General features: G+C 37.0%; 1 protein-coding gene across 7 annotated transcripts in view; it reads right to left on the bottom strand.

Annotated features, from left to right (window-relative positions):
* Window positions 1-472: 472 nt before the first annotated feature.
* The window catches only part of CSNK1G3 (casein kinase 1 gamma 3), a 96209-nt gene continuing 80421 nt past the window's right edge, over window positions 473-16260 (bottom strand). For all 7 annotated transcript variants that reach the window (XM_040241723.1, XM_040241726.1, XM_040241725.1 and 4 more), the window contains 4 exons: window positions 7305-10261; window positions 6219-6285; window positions 731-1036; window positions 473-623 (listed from right to left, as the gene is read on the bottom strand). In XM_040241723.1, the coding sequence (XP_040097657.1) occupies window positions 10207-10261 (55 nt within the window). In that variant the 3' untranslated portion in view covers window positions 473-623; window positions 731-1036; window positions 6219-6285; window positions 7305-10206. The remainder of the gene's footprint in view (window positions 624-730; window positions 1037-6218; window positions 6286-7304; window positions 10262-16260) is intronic.

The following is a 16260-nucleotide window of genomic DNA, read 5'->3' as shown; positions in this document are numbered from 1 at the left end:
GCCACAATGAAGATCAGAGATTCCGAGTGCTGTAACTAAGACCCAGTGTAGTGAAATAAACATATTTTTTAAAAGTCACCACCTTCAAGGACAACTTAGAGCAGTTGTTTCAAAGGAATGCATCCCAAACCTGGTGATATATGAGAATTATTAGAGGAGTCCTTTAAGAACTCCTTAAAGAACTTCTTAACTCCTCTAATTAACTCTTTTCCTCCATCAGAAGCACTAGAAGTAGAGAACCCAAGGGTTTTCTTTCAAAAAAATGTACTATCTATAAGTGACTGTTACACTCAGCAAGGTGTGGAAACCTCTACTTTAGAGATCACAATGTCGTCCAAATCCATTATTTCATGTAAAGATGTCAAAGGCTAACTGAATCACTTTCACCAAAAAGTAGGGAGTTAGTTTTCTTGAACAGTTCCTGTATTAGTCAGTTCAGGCTGCTATAACAAAATACCATGAACAGGGTGGCTTAAACAATAAACATTTATTTCTCACAGTTTTAGAAGCTGAGATGTCCAAGATCAAGGTACCAACAAATTCAGTTCCTGGTGAGAGTTCTCCTTCTGGCTTGAAAATAGCTGCCTTCTCACTGTGTCCTCAATGGTGGGGGAGAGGGAGAGCTTTACAGAGGAGAGAGATAACACAGAGTAATAGAGAAGAATGTAATACATAAACTATTTACAATGGTGCAGCAGGATTCAGGGAAACCAAAAGGGCTGATAAATACCTGCGGTGTGGTCACTGGAGCAAGGCACTTTTGACCAGCTGAGTCCACAAACCTAAGGTTGTCATCAATCTGCCCAGTTTCACAAGGCTGCTGTTGACTTGCTCATTTTTGGAACCAGAGTCAGTGGCGTGATGTCGCTGATTCACTTTCAGAGTTTGTGAATTAATTGGAAGTTATCTTGATTACCAGTGGTTACTTGTTCACAACTTGGGACTTTGACTGTAGAACAGCCTTTACCTTTCTTGAATATGAAAAATAAGCACTTTCAATTCTCAGTGCTCCCTTTTGGTCTTCTATCAGCCAAATCTGTAGAGGAGACCATAAGAGATTATCCAGATGTTAATTTTTCAAGGTACGATTTTCAGCTGGTGTTTCCATTTAAGCAACTTAAGCACCAATTACTGTGCACACACATACACAATTTATCATATTAAATTAAAAAAAAAAAAGCTGACTGTAGACTATTTAGGACATCCTGACAAAGTTAATATGGAATTCAGTATAAAATACAAGGTATATGAAGGAAGTGATTTTTTTGCCCATATGATTATTTTTAAATGATTTGAATTTCCAAGGCACAATTTAAAAAGGGTAGATGTTATCTCATGAGATATTGGTATGAACATATATGACTCATTAAAGAGATTTTTTAACTGAATGAGGATAAGGGTGAAAAAATCAGATAAGAAACAAGAAACTGACTGTTATATATAGTCAGGTTGGAAATGGTTGACTGATTCACTCCAGAAGAGAACTTCAGAAGTGTGAGACAACATCCAGCAGTCTTCACGCTAACGTACAGTCACAAGCTATAAACAAGGCTTAGGCAACAAAAGGGCATGGGAGATGTAACAAAGGAGTTACCAATACTGGGTATGGCAAGACTCCTGACTGCAATACACACAGATGAGAAGAGAGGTGTAGGGAAGTGTCCTGGATTGACAGCACTGGTACTTGGACACCAAACATAAAATGCACATAGAAAATATTGTGGAAATAAGAGAGGAAAAAACTGGGATACAATTATGAAAATACACTAGACTGCCAGGCCAGAAAATCAGATTTAAGCATGCAACCATTGACTGAAACAAGGTGCTATTAAAAAAAAAAAAAGCTGTTAAATACATGAAATGTAAAAGCCCAGAACTGGGAAACACATGGTCATGATAGCTTCAATTGGCTAAAAATCCTTTTAGCAAAACCAGAGCATCTGATGATTCTTTATATGCCAAAAAAAAAAAAACTAGTCTTCCAGGAAATCAGGTGTTCATGCTTAGTGCTGTCGGACTGAGACTCCATGGCTGTAGCTTGCCAGACTCTTCCATCCATAGAACTCTCCAGGCAAGAATACTGGAGTAGGTTGCGGTTTTCTACTCTAGGGGATCTTCCCAATCCAGGGATTGAATCCATGTCTTCTCTGTCTCCTGAATTGCAGGCAGATTCTTTACCCTCTGAGCCATCTGAGAAACCTTCCAGGAAATAGAGGAAATGGCAAATATTGCAACTACTACTCTGGACTGCCAAAATGACCAACAGGAAGGAACTAATTGATAAAGTGGAAGGTTTGGGAACCTTGAGAGAACGTGATCATTTCAAGGCTGGTGAAGAGAACTCAGACTGTTGATTCCAGTTCTGCAATCAAAAATGACTCTATTAGGGGAGGGGGAAGGAGCAAGCTTGCAAAAAAATGTCTCTTCTGACAGGCTAAACTCTTAAAAGAATGGAAGTCAAGTATGCATAACTAATGAATATAAGAAATGGTAAAATCTTTAACCTCCCTCTCCCAATTAGCTGACAATTGCTTAAAAGGAAAAAAAAAGCTCAAGTCAATAAAAAGGGTTTTATAAACTATGTGTAGGGACAAATGTAAGGAAATGGTTACGAGGATAATGTAAGACTTAGCTTCTTTAGAATTTTTTTTTTAATCAAGAATAATCTTCAGCCTAGAAAGTTAAGTGGGTGATAAGGGGGAAAAGTAAGAAGGAAATGAGGTCCATCATAGGTACAAACAAGTTTCCAGACCTGGACAAAATTCATCCTGAGAGATTTTGCAGATGGTAAACGGAGCAAGGCAAAAAGACTTGACTGGAAATGAAATTTCTATTAAAAGAAAAAAAAAAAAAAAAGAGTGGACTATACAGCTACAGATTGGTCAATAATGTGGATTCCAAATAAGATTAGATTGAATTAGTCAAAAGGCAGTTTATAGTATTAGAAATGGTGATCTTTGAGTAAACATGGATTCATTAGGAAAAGACATTACAAACTAAATCCAGTTCCTTTTTCAGGTGGAATAACAAGAATGGGAGAGCAAAGAAATGGACTAAATGGTTCATTTCACCTAGATTTCAGAAAAACGTAAACAGCTCACAGTAGCCAAATGGCAGAGGATTGTCACACATTAGACAGCCCACTTAGGCATCGTGTCTTAGGTTACTGGACTGATACTGAGCTTAAAGCAAGCAGGAATACAGTGACATGACTCAGGGCTTTGTCCTTGCCCTCTGTTGTGTTTTTATCATTAAAGGTACAGAATTAATGATTTTTAACTTATCAATGCTGTTAGGAGTCAAAATAGCCAATTGTGCAACGTGATAAAATCAGGGTACAAATATTGTTAAACAGATAATCTAAGACACAGTTTAATCAATACCAGACCAAAGTCTTGTCTCAAAAAGCAGAGAGCACACACTCTGCTTGAGAAATAAAGGTGCTGCTCAGTTTTCAAATATGCTGCATCATGAGAGGAATGGTAAATGGCAGCCTGCATTGAGAGTTATAAATGTTACTGCTAAACTTCAAGAGACGTGCTGCAAAGAAAGCATTACTCCAATCTGAGGTGAGGAAACCGATGCTAAGAAGTTAAGTAACTTGCCACAGTTCTCACAACACAAGCGAAAAAGTTGCAAATCAAATTACATTTGTTTGGTCCCAAATTCATGCTCTTTCTAAGACCATGCACTGCTTCAACACCTAAGATCAAATGGGAGACTGAATTATCTCATTTATAACTCCTCAATGTACTACGAAGCATTTTATCATAATCCTTCAGGTTATTTCAAAATGACCCCTCCTTTTATTGTGTCACTCAGTTAGGTTAAAAAAAACAAACTAACTTCAAACATCCAAATCTTTCCAATGTGGTCCAGAACAAGTTGGCAAGTCATGGTCTGCAAGCCAGATCCAGTCCAACTCCTGCTTTCATTTGGCCCATGAACTAAGAATGGTATTTCCATTTTTTAAATGGTAGAAAAAAATCCAAAGAATACTTCATGATACATAAAAACTATATAAAGTTCAAATTTCAGTACCCGTCAATAAAACTTTATTGGAACACAGCCATGCTCATTCACTGACATGTTGTCTATGGCTGCTTTCAAGCTATGAAGGCAAAGCTGAATAGCTGTGGCAGAGACCATATGTCGTGCTCACTACTTTATACTGCTGCTCAACACACTACACCCCTCAGGGACACAGTGACCATTTGACAGCATTTCAATTGCTACACATAGTGTCATACAAACATTTTATTACTTTTATTACTAATGCAGGTTAATCATATTTCAAAAAGTAAAGTGAAGTTTGAGTGTTGTGCTTTTTAAGGCACAGTGGAATGTGGATTATTTTGTTACAAAATTATAATAGCAAAGCACCATGTTTATTATGCAGTGACACTTCAGCTGTGTTAAAAGAATACAATTTATTTTCACATTACCAGACCAAGCACTCATCACAATATTCCCAACTCACAGGAAAGCAACAGTAAGAACAATTAAAACTTTAAAGCAGAATATCTTATCACAATAGAATTATTTCAAACACACAAAAAAATGAGAATGAAGGTGCAACCAAAGTTCCAAGTGGCTCATTTGTTAGCCAAGCAAAGAAAGTTCTTCACTGATGGTGAGTTAAAGTTAATTAAATTGTGTTTGACTGCAGCAGCTACAAAGTATGTCCAGAGAAGATAAACACATTGAAGACCACTAGTTTTTGAGCAAGGACGGGTGCTTGAAGACACCAATTGTCAACTAAAAAACAAGGCAAATGATTTGGCTTTTCATGAGTCAATACATGTTACCAATACTGCCTAGTTGTTGATTACAAGAGAAGTCAGTATGGAGCTTAAAGTAACTCAGGAATTGGCCTCTGTGAATAGACTCCATGGAACAACTCCAATAGAGATTTTTTTTTTTTTTTTTTTTAAGAGAAAAGATTTTTAAAGAACTTGAGAAAACATCAGTGCTAACTGAAGTGGTGTCTGCGAAGATACGCTGTAACTTAATGGTGGTACCGGCATATGGAGTAGAAAATGGTTTACTGGGCAAATTTACAAAGCTTGTGAAAGTGTGAAATGTTTAAAATCAATCTTTATGTATTACATGATTCATCAGTAGGTATTCTGGGGGAACTATTTGAATCTGTCATGTTATTGAACTAGTTAAGTCAGTGCTGAATTTCATTCACTCTTGCAGTTACTTCCACTAAGTTTTTGCTAGGAATAGAAACTGAATATCCTGACTTGCCCAACTACACAGCAGTTTGATATTAGTAGGAAAGTTTTATTGCAATTTTTTTTTTTTTGAGCTCAGAACCAACACTGAATTTTTCCTGAATAGGTATCATCTTCACCTATTATTAACGAATACTGAATAGATTTGAAAATTAGGTTTGCAGCAGATTTGGCAACGTTTCTTAGTAAATCAACTTAAAAATTATAAGGCAAAACAGCACTTATATGTGAAATTTATACTGCAACAAAATCATTATGACAAAACTAATGCTGTTTAAATCACAAGTAATGTCAATGCACTTTATCCACTTCCTATGCTGTCAAGTTGAAACAAGCAGCAAGATATCCATTCCTACACAATCTGCAGTGGATAAAGCTACATTTTTGGATCCATTTAACTGTACAAATGAGGAGCATCCATCTAATCTTCAATACGAAGTAATTAATCTGCAGGGTGATGATTTGTCAATGGCAAATATCAAGGGCAGAATCTAAGAAAATTGTATGAAACACCTTCCTAATGGTGAATACGCTCTAATAAAATCATATACATATGGACTGATACAGTATTTGGTAATATCTGTCTGAAGACATTTTCAAAGATGAAATATATAAAATCACATTACAGATCAGCATAACAGACGATCATCTGCAATCAATTTCAAACTCCTAAGTGAAATATTATCCTCTCAAAATACCTCAATTCTTATCAGTAGACTTGTATTACAAAAAAATTGTACTCAAGTGTTCATATATATTTTGAACTTCCTCAATACAAAACTACTGGAAATTTGTTTTCTCATTATGCAAGTTATAAAAACTTCAATTTTGCCTTTGGTCCCATAAAACCAAAGTTTGCCAACCCCACTCTAGAGCAGTGCAGGACTGTTCTTCATATTAAGTAAAATCACAGTATGGTAAACATTCCTGTGAACAACTGTTCCTTCTAAAACCATTTTCATATCCCAGCAGTATTACCTGATAATACTTGTATATGTAGTCCTTTCTTTGGTTATGATCCATATATTCCTATGAAGTAAATTTCCTAAGAAAATAATATGTGGGTCCATATTAGAGATGGGCAGAGAAGAAACTCATCATCCCAAACATCAGCAAAACTTTATAACTCCATTTACTTTTTCTCTAGTAGAAAGATCAGCTTTTCACTCTACTAATCCAATGGTAATCACAAAAACCTTTAAAACTAAACAAAAGCACATCAAATATAGTACTTACGATGTCCACTTTTACCTAAGTCCAAAACGTTTTTCAAATGTGTATTAGTGATTTTCAATAATATATTCAGACTAATATGTCTCAATAATAGAAACATTTTATTTAAAGCAATTATTTTTCCCTTTACACTCTATTTTGTTTTTCTCACCATGACAGCAAATATCTAGATTTTGCCTGCACAGAATCCATTCACTTTCCTTCTGATAACACTACCCTCATTTTCTTTTGGGAATACCCCTTCTCCCTCACTTCTCAGTCCAATGTGTCCTGTGAAGATGGGAGAACAACATTTCCTGGGCCACAGTAATTGGCTCTGGGGTGGGCATGTGCATCAGTGAAGGAATAAATGTCAGGATTCTGTTAAAATTGTTGAGAGAAACTGTCCTTTGTTGAGGTTATGAAGCAGGCAGTAGTCTGAAGTTGTTGCGTGGTCATTTTACCATCACGCATATAAAATCCCCTTGACAACGAAAACAAAAGGGCAGGAAGCAAAACGGAGAGACACAGAGTAAGTCAGATTCCTGAACCTTACACCAGGATCAAGCATGACTGAAGCCACCCCTGTGAATGGACTTTTCAAATGCAATAATGTGTATGCCTACTGCTGAAGCCAAGTGAGGTTTCTAGCACTTGCAAAGCCAAGGGTGCTGACTAATGCAACCATATAATCATTCAGGTCAAACTCTAATCTTAGGTCATTTATTTCTAGATAGGGCCTTTTAACCCATGCTTAACCTATGCTATGTTTGATCTCCAGATCTTCTTACTGTTTCTGAATGGTGGTGCTTAGTGGACACACATGGACTTCAGACTGCTGCTTTGACTTACCTTACCTTTGCCATCTTTCAGTAAGCACAGCAGCATCTTGTAAAACCCCCTAGAGCGAACAGCACAATGATGAACTGTGAGATACTGCCACAGATATGTGCTCTGCATCTGCAATGATCTTAAAGTCATTCACTTCAAACTGGAGCAATACTACTTCATTTCTGGAAACATAATAGTATGACTTCATTTTTTAAAAGGAATGAAATGATACAGTTTATTTCCTTTGTTTATTAATGGCATTAGTTCTAATTAATTGCTCTACTAAAGAGTTCAGAGAAATAAAAAAAAATTTTTTAACTTTCATTAAAGAAAGCTTGGATACACCCAGCTACGTACTGCTTACAGTAGAGTTCCAACAAAGCAAAACAAAAATCAAAAACACAAAAGAAAGTTCCTTCAGCTCTGCTTTTCACATATACTAAATTTATTCACATAAACTGGATTTTAAAAATTTCTGTCTTCAGTTAGTGAGTGGCATTATTTTACCCATGATCAGAGGAAAGGGGAAAGAGCAAGTTTAAAAAAACTACCTTTATTTTTTATTTCTTTTTCAGTTACATACTTTTAAACAGGGATGTGTTTCATTATTCAGACATTCAGGCAATGTTGACTTCATTAGTGTTGACAGAAAAGAAGCATAAAAATGCAAAACATTGTTGGCTTAACCTGAACATACCTGCATTACCTATTATTGACCAGTTTGTGTCGCCAAAAGACTTATTCCTTGGCATTAAAATGGAGCACTTAAAAATATTGCTAAAAAGCAAATGTCTACACACTGGTCTTTGCAGCAAATAAGGGTATTTATACTTTTAAAATATTTTAAGTCCATAGTTGGATTAATATACACACCTTCTTATGTATAAGGAGTTCAGATCATATAAACACTGTACAGTCCAAAAACCCTACTAAGAATAAAACTAAACAGGCTTATGATAAGAAATACAGATATCGCATGTATTTACAAATATCATAGACGCACAAATTTGGTCAAATACTGTAAAGAAAGAAGTGGTTTCACATTATAATGGCTAAAACATCCATCTACCTTGCTCAAAGCAAACAAAAATAAAAACTCAGTATGTAACTCCTGTAGTTTAAGACATCATGACAGTATACAAATATAAAATGGAAACTGTTGACCAAATTATACAGTATATGTTTTCTAGGCTGAGGGTAGATCTTTAAAATCAAGAACTTATAAAGATCATTTATAGGATTCCAAGCGACGATGACAAACAACATCCTGATCTGCACTATTCATATGGGTGCCTAATTCATCAAAAACAACACGCTGAACTTTTGGCTAATAAGAAAATAAATTACAAAGTACAAGCAAATTTCTGGAAATGCAATAATGAAGTCAAAAATGTAGATTTATTTACTTTAATTACACATTTTAAATGTTACCTTGAAACAATAAAAATAAATAAGTTTGCCCAGAGGCACGCACTTAAGAGACAAAAAGAAGGGGCTGCACTGAAGGAGTAAGTAACAATTTCATAGACGGAAGGTCAATGTGAGATCTGAACAACACAATTATCTTTCTAGCCAGTCTTTTTATCTTAACTCTCCTTGAAAATTCTGGCTAGGAAAGTGTGACAAAAGTATTACCTGTGTCTGTATGGCTTAAAACAAAACATTCTTGAAAAATGGAATGAGTTTCCTATTTTTTTAAAACAGAACCGTTTCTTTGTTCATATGCAGGCACTTCAAAAGACTATGGGGACAAAGCACCTGACCCATCCTTTCCAAAATAGTTTTCAATCATCAAAATTATACTAAAAAGCAGGAAGATTCCAGAAAACCAGCAAAGCTGAATACAAGAGACTAATGTGAACAGATGGCAATGGGGGACCCCATTTTTATTGCTGGGGGGCCCCTTCTTTTTAATCAAAGAGCAACTAATTAATAAACAGACACCCCTGCGTGGCACATCCAAAGTTTTCTGCTTAAGGAGAATGTAGTCACTCAGTAGCAGGTTTCAGTGGGATCTCCTTAGACTTCAACCTCATACGATGCGGTGAGATTCACATTTATTCCTTCTCCTAGTGTATTTCTCCAAAAACTCCAACATATCTCATTTCTCAAAGTATTCACTTCTTGCTGTCTAACATACATCATTATCTGGAAGCATAAAGTTACATTACACAAATATTTCGCATTTTTAAAAAATAAGCGCTTTTGCCACTTCGGCAACACGGTACTTCACACAGTGGTGCAACAAAAGCAGAGCTTGTATTAACCACGCTATTTTATGATTCATTTTACCAGCTACCATCAGCTGAACCCATAGAGCTTTTTCCTCAGTACCTCTGGGCAGTGACTGTACCTTGATTTCACAGAGAGAATGTTAATGTGATTCATGAATAGCAGTACCATTGGTAACAATGAAATCAATGCAGATGTCACAAAGGTAATGAACTTCTCAGGGGATAACTTCTTTTAAATATCTGGGCAACTGTTTTCTCTGTTGCTTTATCCACCAGGAGAAAATTCCTGTTTGATTATGCTCTTACAGAAGTTATAAAAAAAAAACCAGGTTAGGTATATAACCGGTTGACATTTCAGATACTGTACTGCTTTCTATAACTGGAGGAGAGCTTCTGAAAAATATTCTATAGAACTGTGTAAGTCATCAATACCACCTCATTGGTCCATTCCATTCACTGATGGGCAAAGCACTCATGTTTCGACAAAACTTTAAAGCTTCCATAAAAGTTAAATTAGAAAAAAAAAAAAATGACTGTAAGACAACCACAAAATGAAGTATGAAAGTATGACATTTTTGTTTCTAAGAGTGAGTCCTTGAAAATATATGTGGTCACTACAGAGATGATTTTAATCACAAGACAGCAGATGAACACATAAGTAACTCCCCATGATCTGTCTGTGTCCAGAGTCATTTGTGGCGCTGTATGGTTTTCCTTTTCCTTCGTTTGAAAAAACAGCAGCACCTGCAGATGGACAGAAATACTTCTTTTATTATAAAAATACTAGGGTATTGCAAAATAAGGTTGAACTTTAGTGCATTAATGTAAGTGATCATAAAAGCCATAGGCTGGTGCAGCAAACAGTGAACATACCAATGAAGCATATATATTAGTGAAATAATGGCAATTACTACTATCATTTCATCAATGTGCCTTTTTAGAATAGCAAGACATTCTATGCAATATTAAAAGGAGCCACTAAACTGAAAAGGCTCTGCACCAAGACTAATTAAAAAGCCATAAAGCTCTGAACCCCAACTGACCCACCACATCCTATTTTAGATACTAATTTCTGCCAATTGTATACTGTATATAAAGTTGATCTTATGTAGTCTTTCTCTTTTTTCCTGATTGTGGAATATGATTGTGGAAGCCAATGTTAGAACAGCAATAATGAGCCTAATATTGGGGATTTTATTTTCATTAAGAATTAGATTTCAAAAATGAAGAGAGAAATTCCCCAAATACTCTTCAACAAACATGCTCCATCATGTTTACAAAGTGGAAGAGAGAAAAAAATACATTAACTAGAATAAAAATGCTAATATTGGCATTTTTAATTCTTTAGGGGTTAAAGAAGGTCAAGCTTATCACGTTTTTTTTTAATTAGGTAAAAATTATGCTTAACATGTAAAACAACATAATCAAGGTGATTCAGTTTCATAATTGAAAACTGATTCAGTTTTTGAATTCTATTAAAGAAATATCTGGTTTTCATGCCTCGATGAACAAAATCTAGATATGATTCCTGAAGGTACTAGTTTTTCTCACAATGAATTCTCCTAATTATGAGAAGAGACATCACATGCAGAGTTATGCTGAGGCTGGTATGAAAAGAGAGTCAAACGAGAATCACTGATTACCAACTAACCAAACAAATGCACGGATGTATTCTAAAACTCTATCATTCCTTCAAATAAAGGTCTGGCTTTCTCCCCCTTCCATACTTAAAGTCAATCTATCAAAATACCAAGATGACAGGTGCCACATACACAGAGGCTACTTTTCTTTGCCCACTGAAGTCCTTACCAAGATACTCATTTAATTCTTACCAGCCCACCTTCTGCAAACGATATTAACTGAAACATTTTCAAGCTAAGCATAAAAGAGACCATGTAGCTTCAGGAGTCCTATCCAGCAAAAGATCATTGCAAATGAAATAATGGCTAGTTATCTTTTATGTATTTCTGTGAAATAAATGTAAACAAAGCCCACACCGTCCAGTTAAATTACACACTCTCTCAGCTCACATTATGTTTAGAAAAAATGATTTCAACATTTACTGTGACTTATGCCATGATTAAGAAATCACTATGGAGCATTCAAAACCAACTTTTTAAACTGCATTCAAATAGCACATAATGACTAGACTAGGGAATGTAACTAATTTAAAATTGTATATATCAGCTGATAAAGATTCAACTAGAAATATGTGCTGTTATCAGTCTTTATGAGTTTTATTATTATTGAGATAACTACCACAAGAATGGAAATAAATTACTCAATCAAGGGTCTTAAAAAGAGACGTTGCTGTAAAAGAAGACTTCAGGCAGAATACATTTAGAAGAGAAAGTCAAATTTTTCTGTCAGCTACCTAATACTTTCTCAAATATGTTACATATATTTTCTAAAATAAAAAAGCAAAACAAAAAACTACTAGGAATACCTATGTTATGGTTGATTCAGGGTGATGTTTGGCAGAAACCAACACAATACTGTAAAGCAATTATCCTTCAATTAAAAATAAATAAATTTATTCATAAGAAAACTACTAGGAGATAAAAATCATTATTCTAAAAAGAACTCTTCAATTAAAGACTTAGAAGAGTTAGAACATGTCCATACTATAAACAGCAAATGTTAAAAAATCAGTATTTAAAAGAAACAGACCAAATATTTAGAAGATTAAATTTAATAATATGATCATAGGTCAATGGAAACATTGTTTAATATGAAGTTTTATTAACAATGTTCACTATTTTTAGTAAGGTTGTCTTTTCAAATTCCCAAGTATGTCCTTCTAAAAAAAGTTTTCTACTAAAAAAGTATTGAAAGATTTACATGATAAGCCTTTTGGAAAAGAGGCTTTCATAGATGTTTTGATAAGCAAGTTCAAGGCTCAATTTTCCACACTTGTATTAGCAATTCGCCTTGTCTGATTTATTTATTTTTTACCATTATTAACCTGCTTCCAGTTCTGAGAGTTGAGTTCTTCCTATTTCCTATGTAATCTTTCTTTCTATTGTATAAGTATTGTTGAATACAGAAAACTATTGTAAACATTATTTAAGATTAAATAAGATCTTCAAATGCATGATAATTGTAGAAACCTTTTAAAATCAAAGCAATCTAAAAAGAGAGATCCATTTTTTAAAAGTAAATCCCACTAGAGTACATCCTTGAGATAGATTTTCCCAACTAGAGCTGGCAATGCTATTAAACTGACAACCACCAGAGGACAGCATTGCTTTATCCAATATGAATGCATCCACATACAGAGAACATGAAAGTGAAAGTGAAGTCGCTTAGTCGGGTCCAACTCTTTGCAACCCCATGGACTGTAGCCTACCAGGCTTCTCCATCCATGGGATTTTCCAGGCAAGAGTACTGGAGTGGGTTACCATTTCCTTCTCCAGGGAATCTTCCCGACCCAAGGATCGAACCAGGGTCTCCCGCATTGGAGGCAGGCGCTTTAACCTCTGAGCCACCAGGGAAGCCCTACAGAGAACACAGACGTTTTCAAAATATGATATACTTACAGAAGAAGGAAACTGATATTAAGCTTGCAGCTGATTTCTTAAAAGTCATTATCAAAACAGCTGATTTACAGTCTTAGTTCAGTTCAGTTGCTCAGTCGTGTCCGACTCTGTGACCCCATGAATCGCAGCACGCCAGGCCTCCCTGTCCATCACCAACTCCGGGAGTACACTCAGACTCACATCCATTGAGTCCGTGATGCCATCCAGATATCTCATCCTCTGTCGTCCCCTTCTCCTCCTGCCCCCAATCCCTCCCAGCATCAGAGTCTTTTCCAATGAGTCAACTCAACAATGAGCCAAAGTACTGGAGTTTCAGCTTCAGCAACATTCCCTCCAAAGAAATCCCAGAGCTGATCTCCCTCAGAATGGATTGGTTGGATCTCCTTGCAGTCCAAGGGACTCTCAAGAGTCTTCTCCAACACCACACTTCAAAAGCATCAATTCTTCGGCGCTCACCTTTCTTCACAGTCCAACTCTCGCATCCATACATGACCACTGGAAAAACCATAGCCTTCACTAAACAGACCTTTGTTGGCAAAGTAATGTCTCTGCTTTTTGATATGCTATCTAGGTTGGTCATAACGTTTCTTCCAAGGAGTAAGCGTCTTTGAATTTCATGGCTGCAGTCACCATCTGCAGTGATTTTGGAGCCCAACAAAATAAAGTCTGACACTGTTTCTACTGTTTCTCCATCTATTTCCCATGAAGTGATGGGACCAGATGCCATGGTCTTCGTTTTCTGAATGTTGAGCTTGAAGCTAACTTTTTCACTCTCCACTTTCACTTTCATCAAGAGGCTTTTCAGTTCTTCATTTTCTGCCATAAGGGTGGTGTCATCTGCATATTGAGGTTATTGGTATTTCTCCTGGCAATCTTGATTCCAGCTTGTGCTTCATCCAGCCCAGCGTTTCTCATGATGTACTCTGCATATAACTTGAATAAGCAGGGTATATTACAGCCTTGATGTACCCCTTGACAATATACAGCCTTGACATACTCCTTTTCCTATTTGGAACCAGTCTGTTCTTCCATGTCCAGCTATAACTGTTGCTTCCTGACCTGCATACAGATTTCTCAAGAGGCAGGTCAGGTGGTCTGGTATTCCGATCTCTCAGAATTTTCCAGAGTTTATTGTGATCCACACAGTCAAAGGCTTTGGCATAGTCAATAAAGCAGAAATAGATGTTTTTCTGGACCTCTTGCTTTTTCGATGATCCAGTGGATGTTGGCAATTTGATCTCTGGTTCCTCTGCCTTTTCTAAAACCAGCTTGAACACCAGGGAGTTCACGGTTCATGTCTTGCTGAAGCCTGGCTTGGAGAATTTTGAGCATTACTTTACTCGTGTGTGAGATGAGTGCAACTGAGCATTCTTTGGCATTGCCTTCGTTTGGGATTGGAATGAAAACTGACCTTTTCCCATCCTGTGGCCACTGCTGAGTTTTCCAAATTTGCTGGCATATGGAGTGCAGCACTTTCACAGCATCTTCTTTCAGGATTTGAAACAGCTCAACTGGAGTTCCATCACCTCCACTAGCTTTGTTCATAGTGATGCCTTCTAAGGCCCACTTGACTTCACATTCCAGGATGTCTGGCTCTAGGTGAGTGATCACACCATCGTGATTATCTGGGTCGTGAAGATCTTTTTTGTATAGTTCTTCTGTGTATTCTTACCACCTCTTCCTAATATCTTCTGCTTCTGATAGGTCCATACCATTTCTGTCCTTTATCGAGCCCATCGTTGCATGAAATGTTCCCTTGGTATCTCTAATTTTCTTGGAGAGATCTCTACTCTTTCCCATTCGGTTGTTCTCCTCTATTTCTTTGCACTGATCGCTGAGGAAGGCTTTCTTATCTCTTCTTGCTATTCGTTGGAACTCTGCATTCAGATGCTTATATCTTCCTTTTCTTCTTTGCTTTTCGCTTCTCTTCTTTTACAGCTATTTGTAAGGCCTCCTCAGACAGCCATTTTGCTTTTTTGCATTTCTTTTCCATTTATAGTCTTCAGTTCAGTTCAGTCGCTCAGTCGCGTCTGACTCTTTGCGACCCCATGAACCGCAGCACGCCAGGCCTCCCTGTCTATCACCATCTCCTGGAGTTCACTCAGACTCACGTCCATCGAGTCCGTGATGCCATCCAGCCATCTCATCCTCTGTCGTCCCCTTCTCCTCCTGCCCCAAATCCCTCCCAGTATCAGGGTCTTTTCCAATGAGTCAACTCTTCCCATGAGGTGGCCAAAGTACTGGAGCTTCAGCTTCAACATCCTTCCTTCCAAAGAAATCCCAGGGTTGATCTCCTTCAGAATGGACTGGTTGGATCTCCTTGCAGTCCAAGGGACTCTCAAGAGTCTTCTCCAACACCACACTTCAAAAGCATCAATTCTTCGGCGCTCAGCCTTCTTCACAGTCCAACTCACATCCATACATGACCACAGGAAAAACCATAGCCTTCACTAGACAGACCTTTGTTGGCAAAGTAATGTCTCTGCTTTTTGATATGCTATCTAGGTTGGTCATAACGTTTCTTCCAAGGAGTAAGCGTCTTTTAACTTCATGGCTGCAGTCACCATCTGCAGTGATTTTGGAGCCCAAAAAAACAAAGTCTGACACTGTTTCCACTGTTTCCCCATCTACTTCCCATAAAGTGATGGGACCAGATGCCATGATCTTCGTTTTCTGAATGTTGAACTTTAAGCCAACTTTTTTGCTCTCCTCTTTCACTTTCATCAAGAGGCTTTTTAGTTCCTCTTCACTTTCTGTCATAAGGGTGGTGCCATCTGCATATCTGAGGTGATTGATATTCCTCCCGGCAATCTTGATTCCAGCTTCTGTTTCTTCCAGTCCAGCGTTTCTCATGATGTACTCTGCATAGAAGTGAAATAAGCAGGGTGACAATATACAGCCTTGACGTACTCCTTTTCCTATTTGGAACCAATCTGTTGTTCCATGTCCAGTTCTAACTGTTGCTTCCTGACCTGCATACAGATTTCTCAAGAGGCAGGTCAGGTGGTCTGGTATTCCCATCTGTCTCAGAATTGTCCACAGTTTATTGTGATCCACACAGTCAAAGGCTTTGGCATAGTCAATAAAGCAGAAACAGATGTTTTTCTGGAACTCTCTTGCTTTTTCCATGATCTAGCGGATGTTGGCAATTTGATCTCTGGTTCCTCTGCCTTTTCTAAAACCAGCTTGAACATCAGGGAGTTC

Source organism: Oryx dammah, unplaced genomic scaffold (assembly GCF_014754425.2).
Source record: "Oryx dammah isolate SB20612 unplaced genomic scaffold, SCBI_Odam_1.1 HiC_scaffold_5, whole genome shotgun sequence".
Taxonomy (NCBI): Eukaryota; Metazoa; Chordata; class Mammalia; order Artiodactyla; family Bovidae; genus Oryx; species Oryx dammah.
Note: the sequence above shows the minus strand (reverse complement) of the source record. Positions and strands in the feature narration are given on the sequence as shown.